Source organism: Silene latifolia, chromosome 11 (genome assembly GCF_048544455.1).
Source record: "Silene latifolia isolate original U9 population chromosome 11, ASM4854445v1, whole genome shotgun sequence".
NCBI classification, from domain to species: domain Eukaryota; kingdom Viridiplantae; phylum Streptophyta; class Magnoliopsida; order Caryophyllales; family Caryophyllaceae; genus Silene; species Silene latifolia.
Window position 1 is genome coordinate 66,206,171 of NC_133536.1, and position 16,489 is coordinate 66,222,659.

At 32.8% G+C, this 16,489-nt stretch overlaps 1 protein-coding gene and 1 pseudogene across 1 annotated transcript; both read left to right on the forward strand.

Annotated features, from left to right (window-relative positions):
- Window positions 1-5,371: 5,371 nt before the first annotated feature.
- On the forward strand, window positions 5,372-6,813 carry LOC141614907 (MADS-box transcription factor PHERES 2-like). The gene is made up of 2 exons (XM_074433588.1): window positions 5,372-5,420; window positions 5,737-6,813. The coding sequence occupies exon 2, from the start codon at window positions 5,796-5,798 to the stop codon at window positions 6,630-6,632; it is 837 nt and encodes a 278-aa protein (XP_074289689.1). The 5' UTR covers window positions 5,372-5,420; window positions 5,737-5,795; the 3' UTR covers window positions 6,633-6,813.
- Window positions 6,664-15,086, forward strand: LOC141613504 (GTP-binding protein ERG-like; annotated as a pseudogene).
- Window positions 15,087-16,489: the final 1,403 nt, after the last annotated feature.

The window sequence follows — 16,489 nt, forward strand, 5'->3', positions numbered from 1 at the left end:
GACAAACAATTAATTATGCATAGGGAGTGTGAATTGTGTGTTTTTTAGTGTTTTTTATCTTTTAATCTCAACCATCCATTTTTTAAGATTCAATGGCTTAGACAAGGACTCATGGACTCAACTTAGAATGGTGGACTTATAGGATCCTATTTCTATATATATATATATATATATATATATATATATATATATATATATAAGATAATAACTTAACAACAATCACAATCAAGAATAATACACAATAATTAAACATTATAACTAATATAAATGACGATTGTCTACAAATAATATTTCTTTCTTTGAATTGGGTCTTTATCACTCCAACCTAAACCTATCAATGTACGTTTCAAGTCACTAGCAAACACACACTTGCGATTTATTAATGGGGGGAAAATTCGGCAATAATTCCCCTCCGTTCTCCAAATACACAATGTAGAATAAATAATTACTCCACATATGCATTCAGAGAACATTAAATGAATTGTCATCAAACTCTTTCCTCATTAACAAATCACAAGTACATGTTTACTACCTAAGTGACTTGAAACGTACAAAGACAATCCTAAAACCGGGACTATTCAAAAATTACTCCTAATGAGTAATTTTTGAAGGGTTACTAGGTCAATATGAACAATAATTTTAACAATATTAAAAACAAAACATACAACAATGACTACTATCCTAATAATGTCAATTAACAAAAACTAAGTAACATGACTAATTTTTCATTTTACATATCTAATCTAATTAACATTAAGTCTAATTATCATTTTAAAAACATTAACATTTCACAAAATTTAACAAATTTCAAGTTTTAAATAATGATTTCTATCATAAGGAAACATGCATGAACACCAAAAACAATATCAACATCAATTCAACAAAGTCTTCTATCTTAAGGCAATTAACCTAATTAAACAAAAATTAAATCAAAAGAAAATTAACAAATCACCAAATTAAGAAACAAATAATTATTAAAAGAAGGAGAAACATTAAGATTACATAGCTAATCTAATTAACAATAATTCCAATTTTTAACAATATTATTAACACTTCACAAAATTTTCACAACACAACATACATTTAAACAAAATTGCCTTCTATCCTAAGTTAACATGCATCAACACCAACAATAATTCAACAACAATAATTACTATCCTAAATCAATTAAGCTAATTAAACAAAAATTAATTAAAAGGAGATTAAAAAATATCTAATTAACTTCACAAATAATTAAAAAGAAAGAATGAGAAAGGTGATGGGCAGCGGCTGGCGGTGGTGGCTGGCGAAGCACAAAGAAAAAAATGAAAAAAAGACAAGGAAAAGGAAAAAGAGAAAGGAGAGAGGAAAAAAAGACAAAAGAGATTACCTAATAGTGGCGGCGACGGCATGGTGGTGGTGGTGGTGGTGGTGGTGGTGGTGGTGGCCGGTTTTAGAGGGTTGGGGTTAGGGGTTTTTAATTGATTTTAGGGAAAAGAATTGGTAAAGTGTCGGGGGAGATTGTTCGCGTTTGAGTTAAAAGGCGTGTCTGACGGAAATTCCGTCAGTTTTTTTTGAATTACTGACGGAATTTTCGTGGGTTTCTTGTAGTACTGACGGAATATCCGTCAGATGCTCAATAATTCACCTACCTAAGACACACCACAGTAAGAGAAACATCTGACGGAAATTCCGTCAGTATTGTGCTAGTATTGACGGAATTTCCGTCAGATGCTCACTTATTGTGACAGTTGGGTTGCACCACAGTGTGTGAGAAACATCTGACAGATATTCCGTCAGAATTAAGGGTTTTTGACGAATTTTCCGTCACATACTATTTAGCGTCATTGACTTTGTCAACGCGCCAATATTATCTGACTGAATTTCCGTCAGGACTCATTACTGACGGAATGTCTATCAGAAAACCGTCAGTTTTCTGTGTTATCTGACGGCTTGTTTTATCCATCAGATTTTCCGTCACTACCCCGCGTTTTCGTAGTGGTTTATAAACACTCGAAAAAAGTTTCCTTTAATAATATAGATAGATAGATGTTGATGAGAGACAACTAATAAATACACTAAAACCTAATTAAAGAGAAAAAGAAAAAATAAAATAAAAATGATAACTACCTATTATTATGAGAAAGGTCTCTCACTAATATTAATGAGAGACGTTTCTCTTAAAAATTTGTGTTTGTAAAACTAAGTTATGTGTCATGTTGGATCCTAAAGAAAGTCGGAGAATTACTAAGAACGGCTACCATTTGTAAACGGAAGATGCTACACATACACATTGTGCATGTGTTTTTCCATACACAACTAATGACATCGTAACACGTGGCAAACTATAGTTAACTTGCATTAGTTAGTTTAAGGCTAGGTTAGTAATTTAGCATATATAGTTAAATTGTTAACTACATCTAATTTATGGATTTTTTTCATTTCTTTGTTTTATACATTAGATTTATTATGAAGTCAAACCTCCAAAAAAGTTATTGATGAGGCTTGAATGAACCCATGACCTTTTGGATCAGATGACCTTGTTATTACCATTATGACTCATCCATCTTCTTGTCATTTTTGTATCTGTTTTGATATATATGTTTGTTAAAACAATATGTACATATTACATAATAACTATTAATTGTACTTCTAACTTATATCAATATACCTTCAGTATAAAATCAATCTACATTAGTTAAATGTACTTGATAAAAATTGAACTAAATATTTTATAGAAAAATTCTTGTGTCCTCCAGGAGGACGGTACTCGTTACATCTAAGCTATTATAATATTTTATTTGATAGATTGCCTTTGAGTGTAAGGAGTACCATCTTCCCGCAGGACACAAGAATTTTTCTATTTTATATACCTATTGTAATTATTATTTTTAATTATAAGTTGGATAATTATTATAAAATTTACATTCATTATAGGTAATATTATTATAACGAAAAATATATGTACGTACAATATATTTATGCCAAAGGTCATATTATTCCCAACATGCAGTACACTGACATCTTACTGGACACAATTAAATCCGCGTAAAATAAAAGCGGATACATAAAGCGCTCCGTAAATCTTCATCTGGACTCCGATTAAGGCGAAACAAAAGCCTTAAATTATTAGTTTTTTCGAGCCCGTCGCAATATTAGTATTTCCGTATACCATTGACTTTTCGGAAGTCTAAGCAAAATAATAATTATAATTTAGTAAATTTTACTATAAAATTAAATAAACAACTACGGTGATTTGATTCTAAATTTATTAAAAAAATATTTTGATAACAAATACAAAATGTAAATAACTACGTTCATTGCGAAAAATGCTTTCCATCGAGTATAATTTTTATTATATGTATTGAAATATTTTGATATGTGGAGATGATTAAAGCGAGTGTACGTCTCAAAATGTTTTACATTTACGTAAAAAAACATTTTGAAAAAGTTATAAAACTTAGACCATTAAATCCATTAAGAAAAATATATTTGGAAGAGTCATTATTTTTTATAGTGTAGGAATGAAAAAATTATATTGCGACAAATTAAATACATATGAGACTTTGAGAGGTTTAAATAGTGTGATAACGAGTATGTATGTACATAGTGAATGCGAGTGTATTTGAATAATCAAAACAAAAGTAATGATAGTTAAGTAATATAATATTATAAACGATATGAAAAAGTAGCTTTAATATCTTCAGTTGAGTTTAGATCCTATATGTTTAATACATAAATATCATACGTTAAAACATAAAAAAATTAAAAATTGCATAAAATCGTATTCACATCATTTTGAACAAATAATAATTGATTTAAAAGATAATGTATCTTGAAATGATATAATTCGAGAACTTAATGTTGATTGTTGCATTATTCGAATAAATTTTATTTTAATTAATAGTATGATATTTGATCAATCACAAATTTGTTTATAAAACAGTGATCATGCATAATTAATTATCACTTATTAGTTGTAATTAAAATTGAATGTATTTTATTTTAGAACATTGAAGTTAAACATAAAAAAGACTAAATTTGAGAAATATTAATTTATTTTTATTTATATGTAAAAATATTAAAGGTCATATATGAATTATTATTTTTCTTCAATTATAATAATAAAAATTTAAAACAGGCCGCGCGAAACGCGGCATACTACCTAGTATATAATAAAAGTACATTTTGTAATAATTATAGGTACAAATCATGTTTACTACAATTATTTATTACTTTTATTTATTAAATCGGGTCTTAACAAAGATATATACCAAACGAGATACAAAAATGACAACAAGATGAATTTGTCATAGTGATAATAGCAAATGCACCTCAACCAAGAGATCCTGGGTTCAAGCCTCACCAACAAAAATTTTTACCTTTGACTTAAAGATTGATCGTCGTTGACCGACAGTCAACCCCGTCGTTGACCGCTGGACTTGACCGATAGTCAATTGTTAACAACTTAACTACATATGTTAAATTACTAATCTAACCCTTAATTAACCACTTAAACATAACTCAAGTTTGCCACGTGTCGCGATATCATTGGTTGTGCATGGCTTTTTCATAACCATTGTGTATTTCTCGTATGTGTAGCCTTTTGCTTTGTAAACAATATTATGTAACCGTTCAAAATCTCATTTTTAATATAATGGATAATAGACAATAATATCTAACACGGTTTTACAAAACACTTAATGGAAATTAACAACTAATTAAACTTAAATTTGTCACAAGATTGGTGTAGAGCTAGATAGTTGATTGCTTATTTTTCTATTATAACCCCTTGGAATTTTATACCGAGTTTCTGACTTCATTCTATCTAATATTGTTATTATTTTCTATTTTCGGTTCAAAACAATCAATACAAAATAACTGAACAAGTATGTGATTTTTAGATTTATAACTCCATTTTCACATGATATCTTTTTTTAGGGAACATACTTACACGATGCAAAAACTTACATTTTGTACAAGCTCACTTTAAAATATAACACTATTTAGTTACCCGTACATCGCTCGCACTGGCACGAAATCTAGTATGGTAATATTTACAAGATTTTCTTATCATAAATATAAGTATATAAAATTAATTTTACCATAATTTAATGATAAAATCTTGTAAATCTTACCAAAATCTCTAAACATCTACTTGAACGTAGATTAAATAATTTAGGGGAGCATTAGAAAAAGGCAAGTATTTCAAAATATGGTAATTAATTTCATTAACCTAGTTTTTAGAAACATGGTTAAAAGAAGAAGGAAAAAAAAAAAGGAAAAATTACCAAGTTAGTCGGTCGGTTTTTCGCAAACCTTGCCGAACTTATTACTACTCCGTGTACTAGTATATATATAAATCACGTTATAGTTGTCCGAATTCTACCAGAAATCAAAGAACACAAAAAGCAACAACTCTTTCCCTCCAACTGCTTCAAGTACGTAACCCTTTCTTCCCCCCTTTTCTTTTCCTTTAATTTGTAATTATATTTGTAATTGTATTAGATTATGATTTTGTTACGAATTTAAAGTTTTGATGCTTGTTTCATTAAAATTTTAATGTTTGTAGATTAAAAATTTATGATATTTTCAATAAGCCCTTATACGAGTATATTTGAATTTTCCGTTAGTTTCTTTTGTGTACTCGGTCTTACATAAAAACTTTGTAAAACGTATCTCATGGTGGTTATTATTTACCCTTTATCGTATATGTTTGAATTGAATGGCTCTGATGATGTTACTCGTGATTTACAGAACATATAATTGACTATTGTAAGTTGCAATTCTTTTATACGACACGACAATCGATCAAGATGGGTAGGAGGAAACTAAACGAGTCTCCTAGCGTGGGGGACAAGAAGAAATTGATGAAGGATTTCAACAAGAAGAAATCATTTATATTCAAGAAGACGTACGAGCTGTCTACGCTTTGTGATATCCCAGCGTGTGTAATAATATATGGCCCCAATGGGGATGAACCACCCTGTGTGTGGCCGGAGGAGGCGCAAGGGTTTAACAGCGTACTTGCTAGGTATATGAATACATCCTCTGAAAAACGTAAGAAACGAGCTATGGTGCCGAAGAAATTATTATTGGAACATGATCAAGTTTTGGATGCTGGTAATGCCAACAAGCTGAAGATTGAAAAACTGGGCAACACCGGGTTAATGTGGGACGATAGGATTAACAGTTTATCCAGTGAGGAACTGATGGGATTGGTTAATCAGTTAAACTCTAAACTTGACATTGTGAATAGCAGAATCGATGTAATGAAAAAGGCAATTCAAAATTCAGCAAAATTGGAAAGTGAAGAATTATATCATGCTGCTGCTGCTGAGGAACAGAAGATGATGATGATTTATAATATGCAAACCATGCAAAGCTTGCAGCAATATCAATGTCAACAGGATTATCTTAGGTATGTTGAAGAGCAAAGGCAACAGACAGAGATGAATCAGATGATACAAGGTGGATTCTACAACGTCAACAACAATAATAATGTCAATCTGGGTGATTACAATAATAATGGATTTATGGGAGGAAATCTGGTTAATGTATTTCCAATGTGTGATCCAACCCCGTTGGCATGTTATGATCCTCGGACTCAGCTACCTCATCAATCGCATACCACTCTACTTAGAGATGCTTGATGATGTGCTCATTATTAACTATTTAAGATTAATGTTAACTTTTGACTTTGGGTAATTTACCCAAATTATTAATTATAATTTTTTATCCTCGATATGCATAGTTAATTTGCCCAAATCTGAAAGTGTAATCAGCAGTTCGATCTATTTCTAATACAATGGCTAGCTGACTGATTTTTTGTCCGTTATATCATCTATCTATTTGTGGTGTTTCTTTATGTATGAACACAAATTCTTATAAAAGACTTGCCTCCTGCACAAATACTACTCTCTGGTTGAGCCAATTGTACCTTCTGCAATATGGTGTCGAAGCTTAAGCCTCTATGATTTGATAATTTCTTATTTTCTATGAAAAATACATTATTTTTATCCTTTAACAATAACCAAGGATCTAAGTTTTTGTGAGGAGTTTGGCAAGTTTTAGGGATTCTGTGCTCAAAATATTCTGCTTTCCTGTGCAGTGTTTCTTTGACACTCCAGGACTCATGCTAAGAAAAAGTGGATTTCCGGCAAAAGATATTAAAGCTCGCGTTGAGTCTGCCTGGAATTCTGTTAACGAGTTCGATGTACTCATAGTCATTTTTGATGTTCACCGACATCTTACCAAGTAAGTTTCTGACATGGTCTTGGCTGTGCACATGAATGAGCTCTACTCTTTATGTCCGAGTGAAGGTACATTAATGAAAATGAACTAAAGACCATTAACAATAGGTGGTAATGTTAATTTCACACTTTGAATAGCTTTCTGAGGGCAATTTTGGAGTGGTAATACGTTCACATATTCAACTATTCAAGAAAGTAAACGCTTGATGTTTGAAAGCCTAGTTTGATAATTACACTACGGAAAATTCACGTGGTACCCTCGAACTTTTCCATTTTGCACATGGTACCCAACTTTTTAAGTTTGTGTACATTATACCCTCCATGTTTGATTTTTATGCACAACATACCCTTTTTTGTGTTGAAAAAAAACTCAATTGCGCATAACTCCTAGACCAAGATTCAATCGACCAATTTTTTTTCCTAAAATGATTATCTCATCATAATCTACGACTTGTGAAAAAAAAATTGTCGACAGACATTTTATAGGGTTTTTTTTAACGAAAATCTCAAATCAACCATATCTTCGATCTTAAATTTTCGAATGACCATTTTCGTTTTATCAATCTATAGATCTCGAAGAGATAATCAATTTGAAAAAAAAAAATTAATCAATTCCGATTTCTGGTCTATAATTTATGACCAATTGAAAATTTTAAAAACGATAAAAGGCAAGTTGTGCTTGAAAATCAAATTTCAAGGATATTATGTGCACAAACTTAAAAAGTTGGGTACCACGTGAAAAATGACAAAATTTGAGGGTACCACGTGAATTTTCCGATTACATTATGTTCTATTTGCTCAAAAATTTTACGGAAAATGCACATGGTGCCCTTGAACTTTGATGTTTTGCCCGAAATACCCAATTTTTTTATCCGGAAAACTTTAAGAGTCTATAACTCCTGTTTTCGAGCTCAGAAAGTGACAGTTTTTTTTTTCAAATTGATTATCTTTTCGAAAACTACGACTTGAAAAAAAAATTCGTCGAGTTTGTAATTCGTGACCAAGAGATATGGTCACTCAAAGTTTGTTCGGTAAAAAAAACTTTGACGTACAAAAACTCCTAGCCACGGGATCCAAATACGATAATTTTTTTTTTCAAATCGTAGTTCTCGGAAAGATAATCGATTTGAAAAAAAAAACTATCACTTTCTGAACTCGTAGACACGAGTTATAGCTTCTTAAAGCTTTCCGGAACAAAAAATTGGGTATTTCGGGCAAAATTCGAAACTTCAAGGGCACCGCGTGCATTTTCCCAAAATTTTACACTAATGTTGTTTGATAGTTGATTCTACCGCCATCCTAAATTAATATGCTCATTTGGCTTGGGTGATGTAATATTTTTGGGTTTCTATGTAGTGTAAATTTTTTGACCATGAATTTTTGGTTTTAAGAAAAAAATACAACCATGTCAGCTTTGATCATGAGTTTTTGAAGTATATGTAATGCAATTATTTTGGGTTTTAGAAAAAAGAAATTGTGGTTTTTGTAGATTTTGAGATAATAATATTGGTCGAAGTCGACAACCTTTGAGTTTGAAAGTAAAATGGTAACAATATAAATGAGATAGGCGTTTTGAGATTTTCTCAGTTGTACCCATGAACGATGCTGCACCCCTCTTTTTGTGCAAAAAAAAATTTGGTTGATCATAACTCTCGACTACGATGTTAGAAATTGGTATTTTTTTTCATGCCAAAGATCTTGTAATGACGATGAATTTGAGAAAAAAAAAAGCAGCGCCTTTTGAACTCGTAACGTGGAGTTATCGACAAGTGACCATAACTCCTGGCAACGAGTTCTAAAAGCTGGTTGTATTTTTCAAACCAAAGATCTCATAAATAATGTTAATTTGAAAAAAAACAATCTCCGCTTTCTGAACTCGCAGCCATGTGTTATGGTAAGTCCATGCTTTTTTGCACAAAAAGAATAGAAATCTAAATAGTTCAAGTGTACAAGAGAGAAAATCCCTTGCCTTTTTTGTTACTTCTGTCATAGCAGCACAGGCGGTTAGAATAATTAGATAAGTTAATTCTGAACACTCTGCTCTACCCTATAAAATCCACATCCATAGTTTGTATTGATCTGTTCAATATATCTACTATGTGCATATATGTTCAGTTAATTTTTATAAACTTTCCCCTGATATCAGGCCTGATACAAGAGTTGTAAAACTAATAGAAAGGATGGGGTCGGAACCGAATCTAAAACAGAAGCGGGTACTATGTATGAATAAGGTTGACTTGGTTGAAAAGAAGAAGGACTTGCTTAAGGTTTCAGAAGAATTTAAGGATCTGAAAGGATATGAAAGGTACATTTATCTTCTATGTTTATGTGTCGTGAAGTGTGGTTGTGCAACACAAGAGGCAGTTGTTTGATCTGATTCTTATTTTCAGTGTCTTCATGATATCTGGGCTTAAGGGTTATGGAGTGCAGGATCTTACTGCCTATTTGATGGATCAGGTATTGTCTTACTAGATTTATGTTATAACTAACTGTTCATTGGCCATAAGAACCCGCCAAAGCATTCTTAGGAGGTTTGTATACTTTTTGGGACAGACGATACTTGATAATTTCGTCAGTGTATATATTTTTTTTTTTTTTTTGTGTGTGTATGTGAGGCAATCCTCATATCTCACTTTTGGATGAGCTTTTAGTTTCTTTTACTGTGGCGTTTGGTTGGGGGTAATTAGGAAAGGGTAAGAGAATAGAGAGTGATGATTCCCTTTGCTATTGTTTGGTTGAGCAAATTAATGATACTCTTTACCCATCTATCCTATTAACAAACCTCCTAATAATTCTAAACTGATACCACTCACCCCCCCAAGGTTTAGATTTTCATTCCCTTCCTTACCCATCTTTTTTTCTCCCTTCACCAAAAAAACAAAACAACGTAACCTTTCAAAAAAAAAAAACCCAACGCTGCCGTCAACCGCAACACCGCCTGTCGTCGCCGCCCTCACTGCCGCCTGCCGTCGCCGTCACCTGCCCTCGCCGCCCTCACTGCCGCCTCTTCTCCGTTATATCTTGAATGTTTGTCCTCTTTTCTCTCTACAAAATTCATCCTTTTATATTTCGTTTTTTATTTTTAATCTTTGATTTTGTATGTATAGATTATTCATGTTTAATTTAGGATTTTTATTGTTCAATTATTCTTATTTAGGGTTCTTATTGTTCAGTTTTTCTAATTTAGGGTTCTTATTGTTCAATTTTTTACTTCAAATATTCCTACATCTCATGGCCATAAAGTAAATTTGCTCTCAATTTTCAATGGAACACTATAATGCCACGTTTAGCCGTCAAGATTGACCTATGAACATGCAAGTGATAATTAAATTATTCACTTACAATGATCGTACGTATATTAAAATTTTGTGCACTTGCAGTATGATTGCCCAGTTTCAATATAGGTGGTATACACCTTTTTGAGACACAACATATTCATCATCTTATATTATATAACTGTGCGGATATGTACTAAAATAACATGTCAAGCCTTATATTATTGTTCTTCCATTTTTTTCTATTTTATGTTAGCTACAATGAGTTTTTTTTGTAAATAAATATAGTTGTGGGTATGTATTAGACAAATGATATGGTATTGTTCATGTTTTTTTGTTTACAGAAATGGCTCGTAATGATCTTTCTTTGAGAAGGAAGAGAAATTTGGACTTTATACGATACTTTATTATCATAATAAAGTGTGTTGTATTGCTACATTTGATGTGGTATACCATTAGGAAAAGCATACATGTTATTATTGAATAAGATAAAAAAAAAAAAAGTTGTTGGAAAAAAGAAAAAAAAATCACAAAAAAAGGGTAGAAAAAAAATGGCCACGAAAAATAATTGGGAAGTCGTAAAAAAAACTGTTTAGAAGAAAAAACCGTAATATTAGATTGATTCCTTTCTTTAACAACCAAACAACCACAAAGAGAATAAGGGGATAAACCATTCCCTTACATAATCACAACCAAACAACAAGTTTAATTCAAGGGAATTCTATACCTTACCCCTTATTTCCCTTTCTTAATCTCATTCTCTTTCCCTTTCCAATACAGTAATAAATAAGGAATAGGGTTATTTAATAAGAATAATCCCAACTATGTGTGACCTTCTTATAATAATCTCAACATCGTTTACTCTCATAATAAACCGCACTATTATACCCATCTTCTCGTAATAGACACGAGTATTTGTAGCCTGTTATTACAGGTAAAAGAGGTAAAAGATGACTGGCATAACAAATTAAAAGAATATTAAGAACTTTTATAATTTTGTCACTGGTAATTACTCTTTTTATTTCCTTTCAATCTTCATCTTCTTTCTCCCTCTCATCTTCTTCCTTATTGTTTCTCACTTTCAATTTTGCACTAATTCAGAAGATAACATTGACCCAGATGAGTTAATTGAGTGTTCTCAGTTTGGTATCTCTTAGTCTTCTGGGTAATAGGTTTCTTCCTTGTTCAACCACAAAGCTCACTTTCACTTTCTCCCTCTCAATCTCCTCTCACCCCTTCTCCAGCACAATCATTGTTTTACCTTCTCAATGTCCCAAATAAAAAACACTTCATTGTAGTATGACTATTTTCAATGCAGAAAAAGACTCGTCATTCTTTATTTTGGATTACGATTGAACAAGGCAAAATGACTTGCTAAACCCGTTGTTTTTTATTGTGAAGTGGCAATCATTCATTGTAGTTCTCGATGCAATGTCCTAAGTCGTTTGGAGACAACCTCTTTGTGTTTCTAATAGGAGTTAGGCTGCATACATGCGCCCAGCCTTTACTCATTTGCGGGAGCCCTTGAGGCTTTGGGGTAATGTTTTTTTACACAAGAATATTTGACATAGGCTTTGGGGTATTGTTGTTATTGCATTTTTATGCTTTACACAAAATTTATTTGACATAGACCGTCTTTATCATTTCTTTTCTCCTATACCAAATCGTGATTGGTTAGGAGGAAATAAGCAGCAAGCTAACTCTTTGTTTTGATAGCTAGTATCAGATCTAGACCCAACAAAATTGATTCAATCCAAATGACCTAAGACGGAAAATAAAACCCGCAAAAGCATAAGAGCTAAAACCCGAATTGGCCCAACTCCACCCGAACCTTGCTAGATCCGAAATTGACCCAACCAAATATTAGCCTATCCAAAGTCACCTTAAGTGCCCCGAAAAGACTAACTTTAAGTGAAGCTTAACATTATATTTTTTTTTTTTTGGTGAAAGGTAAGATTATCATTAAAATCACAACAAAACAAATAAACAATTCAAGAGACCAAAGCTATACAAATATTACATAAATTTAATAGCCTTAATCCACTCTTCATCACGCCTAGGAATAAAGCAATCCATGCTTGCTACAATCATCTACTTCATGTCCCTACTAAAGATTTTCAAGACAGTTGCAGGCCTACAAATGCATCCTTCCATTCTTGCCTTGTTTCTCTGGATCCAAATGTGGTATATCTTTCCTCATATTAGACCATGGCCTTCCAGCAATCCATGCCATAGTATTCACCCTGGGCACTCTGATATGATGTAAGTCTGCCATACGCGCACTGGATGAGTATTGCTGGAAAATATGTTGATGACTTTCACATTCAACCCCACATAACCAGCAGTCCCAAGCAAATCCCCAAGTTAAACAGTTTTTCCTTCACCTGGCAAAGCTTTCCTTGCCATAAGCCAACTAATGAAGCTATGCTTTGGGATATTCGACTTATTTCAGACAAACTTGTGCCAGTTAACTTCCTGAAATTTAGGCCTCAGCCATCCATAACCCACAGCAAGAGAATAATCCATTGACCATCCCTATACCCCTAGGAGTAACCTGAAATCCAAGATGATAACTGGACAGCAAAAACTAAACATCTGAAATTGACCCAAGATCTGAAATGACCCGACCAGAAACGAAATGTATACTAGACCCGAAATGTCTCGACACTAATTGACCTGGCCCAAACCCTACCCGAATGACCCGTTTGCCATGTCCAATTACAGCCCCCTAGATCTTGTGAGTTTTGACTTTTGACCATTGCATGGTCATTGAGCTGGAAGTTTTCAGATTGTTATAACAATTGTTTGATTATTTGTGAATATCCGTGCCTAGTTTAGCTTAAAGCCTTAAATGTGATGTGTTCTTACGTAGAAAATCATGCTTATTGTGTGGTCGGATGGATATTGTTCTGTTGATCTACATAGTTGTATTACTTGTATAGTGTGGACTATTGGCATCTGTTATCTACTATCTATCTGCTTCCCTTCTATTACTTTTCAAAGCTTTTTTCTATTTATGGTCTCTTACTTCTGCCTTTCGGCATTCTATAACTGGTTTTGTCTCTCTAATAGCTGGCATATTCTTTGTTCCACTTTCTTTCTGAATTATTGTCTTTGCATTTTCCAAAAGAGGTGACATCAGATCTCATGGTATACTGTCTACAAATGTATGGTAGAGGTTATCAGAAACCAGGTTAAACCAGGTTCGGGCTGGGCAAGACATTAAAAGCAGCCCAAATGTGTAGATCTACATTGTAGACCTAAACATAGCCCAACGGGGCTAAAACCGTGTTTTCAGCATTTAATGTATGTCATTCACTAATAGGCCATCTTTTATAAGTTATTTCATTTGCTCGTCATATAGGCAGTCAAAAGACCTTGGGATGAAGATCCATTATCAATGAGTGAAGAAGTTATGAAAAACATATCACTGGAGGTAGTCCGCGAGATTGTTAGATCATGTGCATCAGGTAAATCTTCTTTCTTTTATTGGTGCCTTTTACTTGGTTCTCCTCCAATAGTATGTTTTGATGCTCTCCTGTGTAGTGCTTGCAAAAGGCTTTATTTTATAAACCAAACACTATTATACACTGTATGCAGGAAGTCCCATATGAGGTAGAACATCGGTTAGTGGACTGGAAAGATCTTAGAGATGGCTCGTTGAGGATCGAGCAACATTTTATAACTAATAAAGAAAGCAAGCGCAAGATTCTTGTTGGGAAAAATGGCTCCAAAATCGGGTATGTTATGATAGTATTAGCTGAGTGATGTGCCATAGGTTCTATGCTTGATATGCTGATTCAGTTCTTAAAATTATTTGACTTGAAAGCTTATGAAAACGCATCATGTCTTTCTATATAATATTATAATGCAGGCTGCCATGTTACGTCGGCTAAGTGATCCAAACAGCCTTGAATCGAAAGATGGTTCTTCAACCAACGGAAATCATAAATCTAACTCACATGAAGAATGTCCAATACTCAACAAGTTATCTCCATTGGCAGCTGAGATTACTATCTATGATAAGAAATGGACTGATGGGTGTACCATTTGATACAGTTTCTGTGGCCTTGCAAAACTTGAAAAGGTATTGTCATAACTCATAATTTCATTACATAAACATCGTTCTTTTGTCTGTCTCTCGAAGCATTCCATCATAAATGAGAAAACTAGCTAATGAATGCAAAATTAATGAATTAAATTTCAGCGATATTATTAAACAAGCACTCGAGTAATATTTTGATGTTTTGTTCGTTTTCAGATAAATGAGCTTTTGTTTGGAAAAGATCTAAAATTGGGCTAAACCCAACATGAAATTGTTGGTATTTTGTAAATGCTGGCAAGAAAGACTTGTGAAGACGGCTATGAAGACTTTGAGAGCCCTGGCAATATGAAAGGTTGTATGAGATTTGTGTAAGAGCATTTAAATACATTAATTTACAGACAGATGACATTGTGAAATTAGCATAGGATAAGCTTTTGGTTACATCGTACGAACATAGCAAACTCATGCTATACTTTTTTCAAGGTAATATGAAATTGAGGTTATTGCTATTTGCTATAAATGAAATTTCTACACTGCAAAGCATGTTTTATTCAAGGATGTTAGACATTATTCTAACATTTTTTGTGTATTTTTATCAACTCGGTTGTCTACGCGGATTTCAACTATGGGCTTTGTTAACATTATTAGGGGATAAATTTTATCTATTCTTAATCAATTATTATTATTATTATTATTAAATGATTATAGAACATGGGCATAAACATTATACTTCATATAAGACATGCATAAACATTGTACTTCGTATAAGACATGGGTATAACTACTTATAAGCAAGTAAATGTGATTAAGGGTGTTTGATGACTTCGAAAGATCAATAGCTATTTAATCATTTAAATATTGATTACTAAACCATCTTTAAAACGGATGTTATTATTAGATAGTAATACAGTTAGTTATAGTCAGTAACTAACCTTAGTTAAAGATAACAACCTAATTAACTAACTCTCCCACATAATCAGGGAAGTAGTTATAGTTTGGTTATAAAAGGAAGATATCCCCTCACTTTGTAATCACTTGATTCTATTACATCAATATACAGAATTATCTCTCTCAATATGTTCATCAACATATAGATTTAATATGGTATCAGTCTACCACGGTGATTGATCCTTCACATCTTCATCACAATCTTCATCAATTCTTCATTTCTTCATCAACATCTTCATCAATTCTTCTTTTCTTCGTCAATAAATCTTCATCTTTCTCACGCTTCCGCATATCAAATCAAGAACAAAACTTAATCACAATCACGATTTCAATCTTTTCATCATGCCTGATTCAGATTCTACTCCAACTAATAACAATAATAACTACGATTACTATGATGATCCGCTGTTTCTTTCTACTTCTGATCAACCGTTCTCACAGCTCTCTCAATCTTTGTTTGATGGCCATGATTTCCTTGGGTAGAAACAGGATATCATCATGGCACTAGCTTCAAAAAATAAACTGGGTTTCCTTGATGGATCTTGCTCTCAACCTCCCAAGACTGACAGAAAGTACAACCAGTGGGTACGCAGTGATTTAATGGTGATGCGCTGGATTCTTAATTCCTTGGTGAAGCCTATCAGGGAGAATCTCAAGTATGTCAGGTCAGCTGGGGAGTTATGGAATGAGATTACAGAAAGATATGGGCAGGCCAACGCTATTGAGGTATATCAGTTAAAGAAAGATCTTGATGCTATTACTCAGTCTAATATGTCTTTAGTTGATTACTACAGTAAGCTTAAGGTTGTTTGGGAAACTTTGGATAGTGTTGATCCTTTACCTCAATGCTCATGTGGAAAATTATCACTGTGTTCTTGTAATTTGATGAAACTGATCATCACCAGAGAGAGTAATGCTAAACTCATCCAATTTTTGATGGGTCTTAACAATGGTTATGACACTATAAGGACTCAAATCTTGTCAATGGA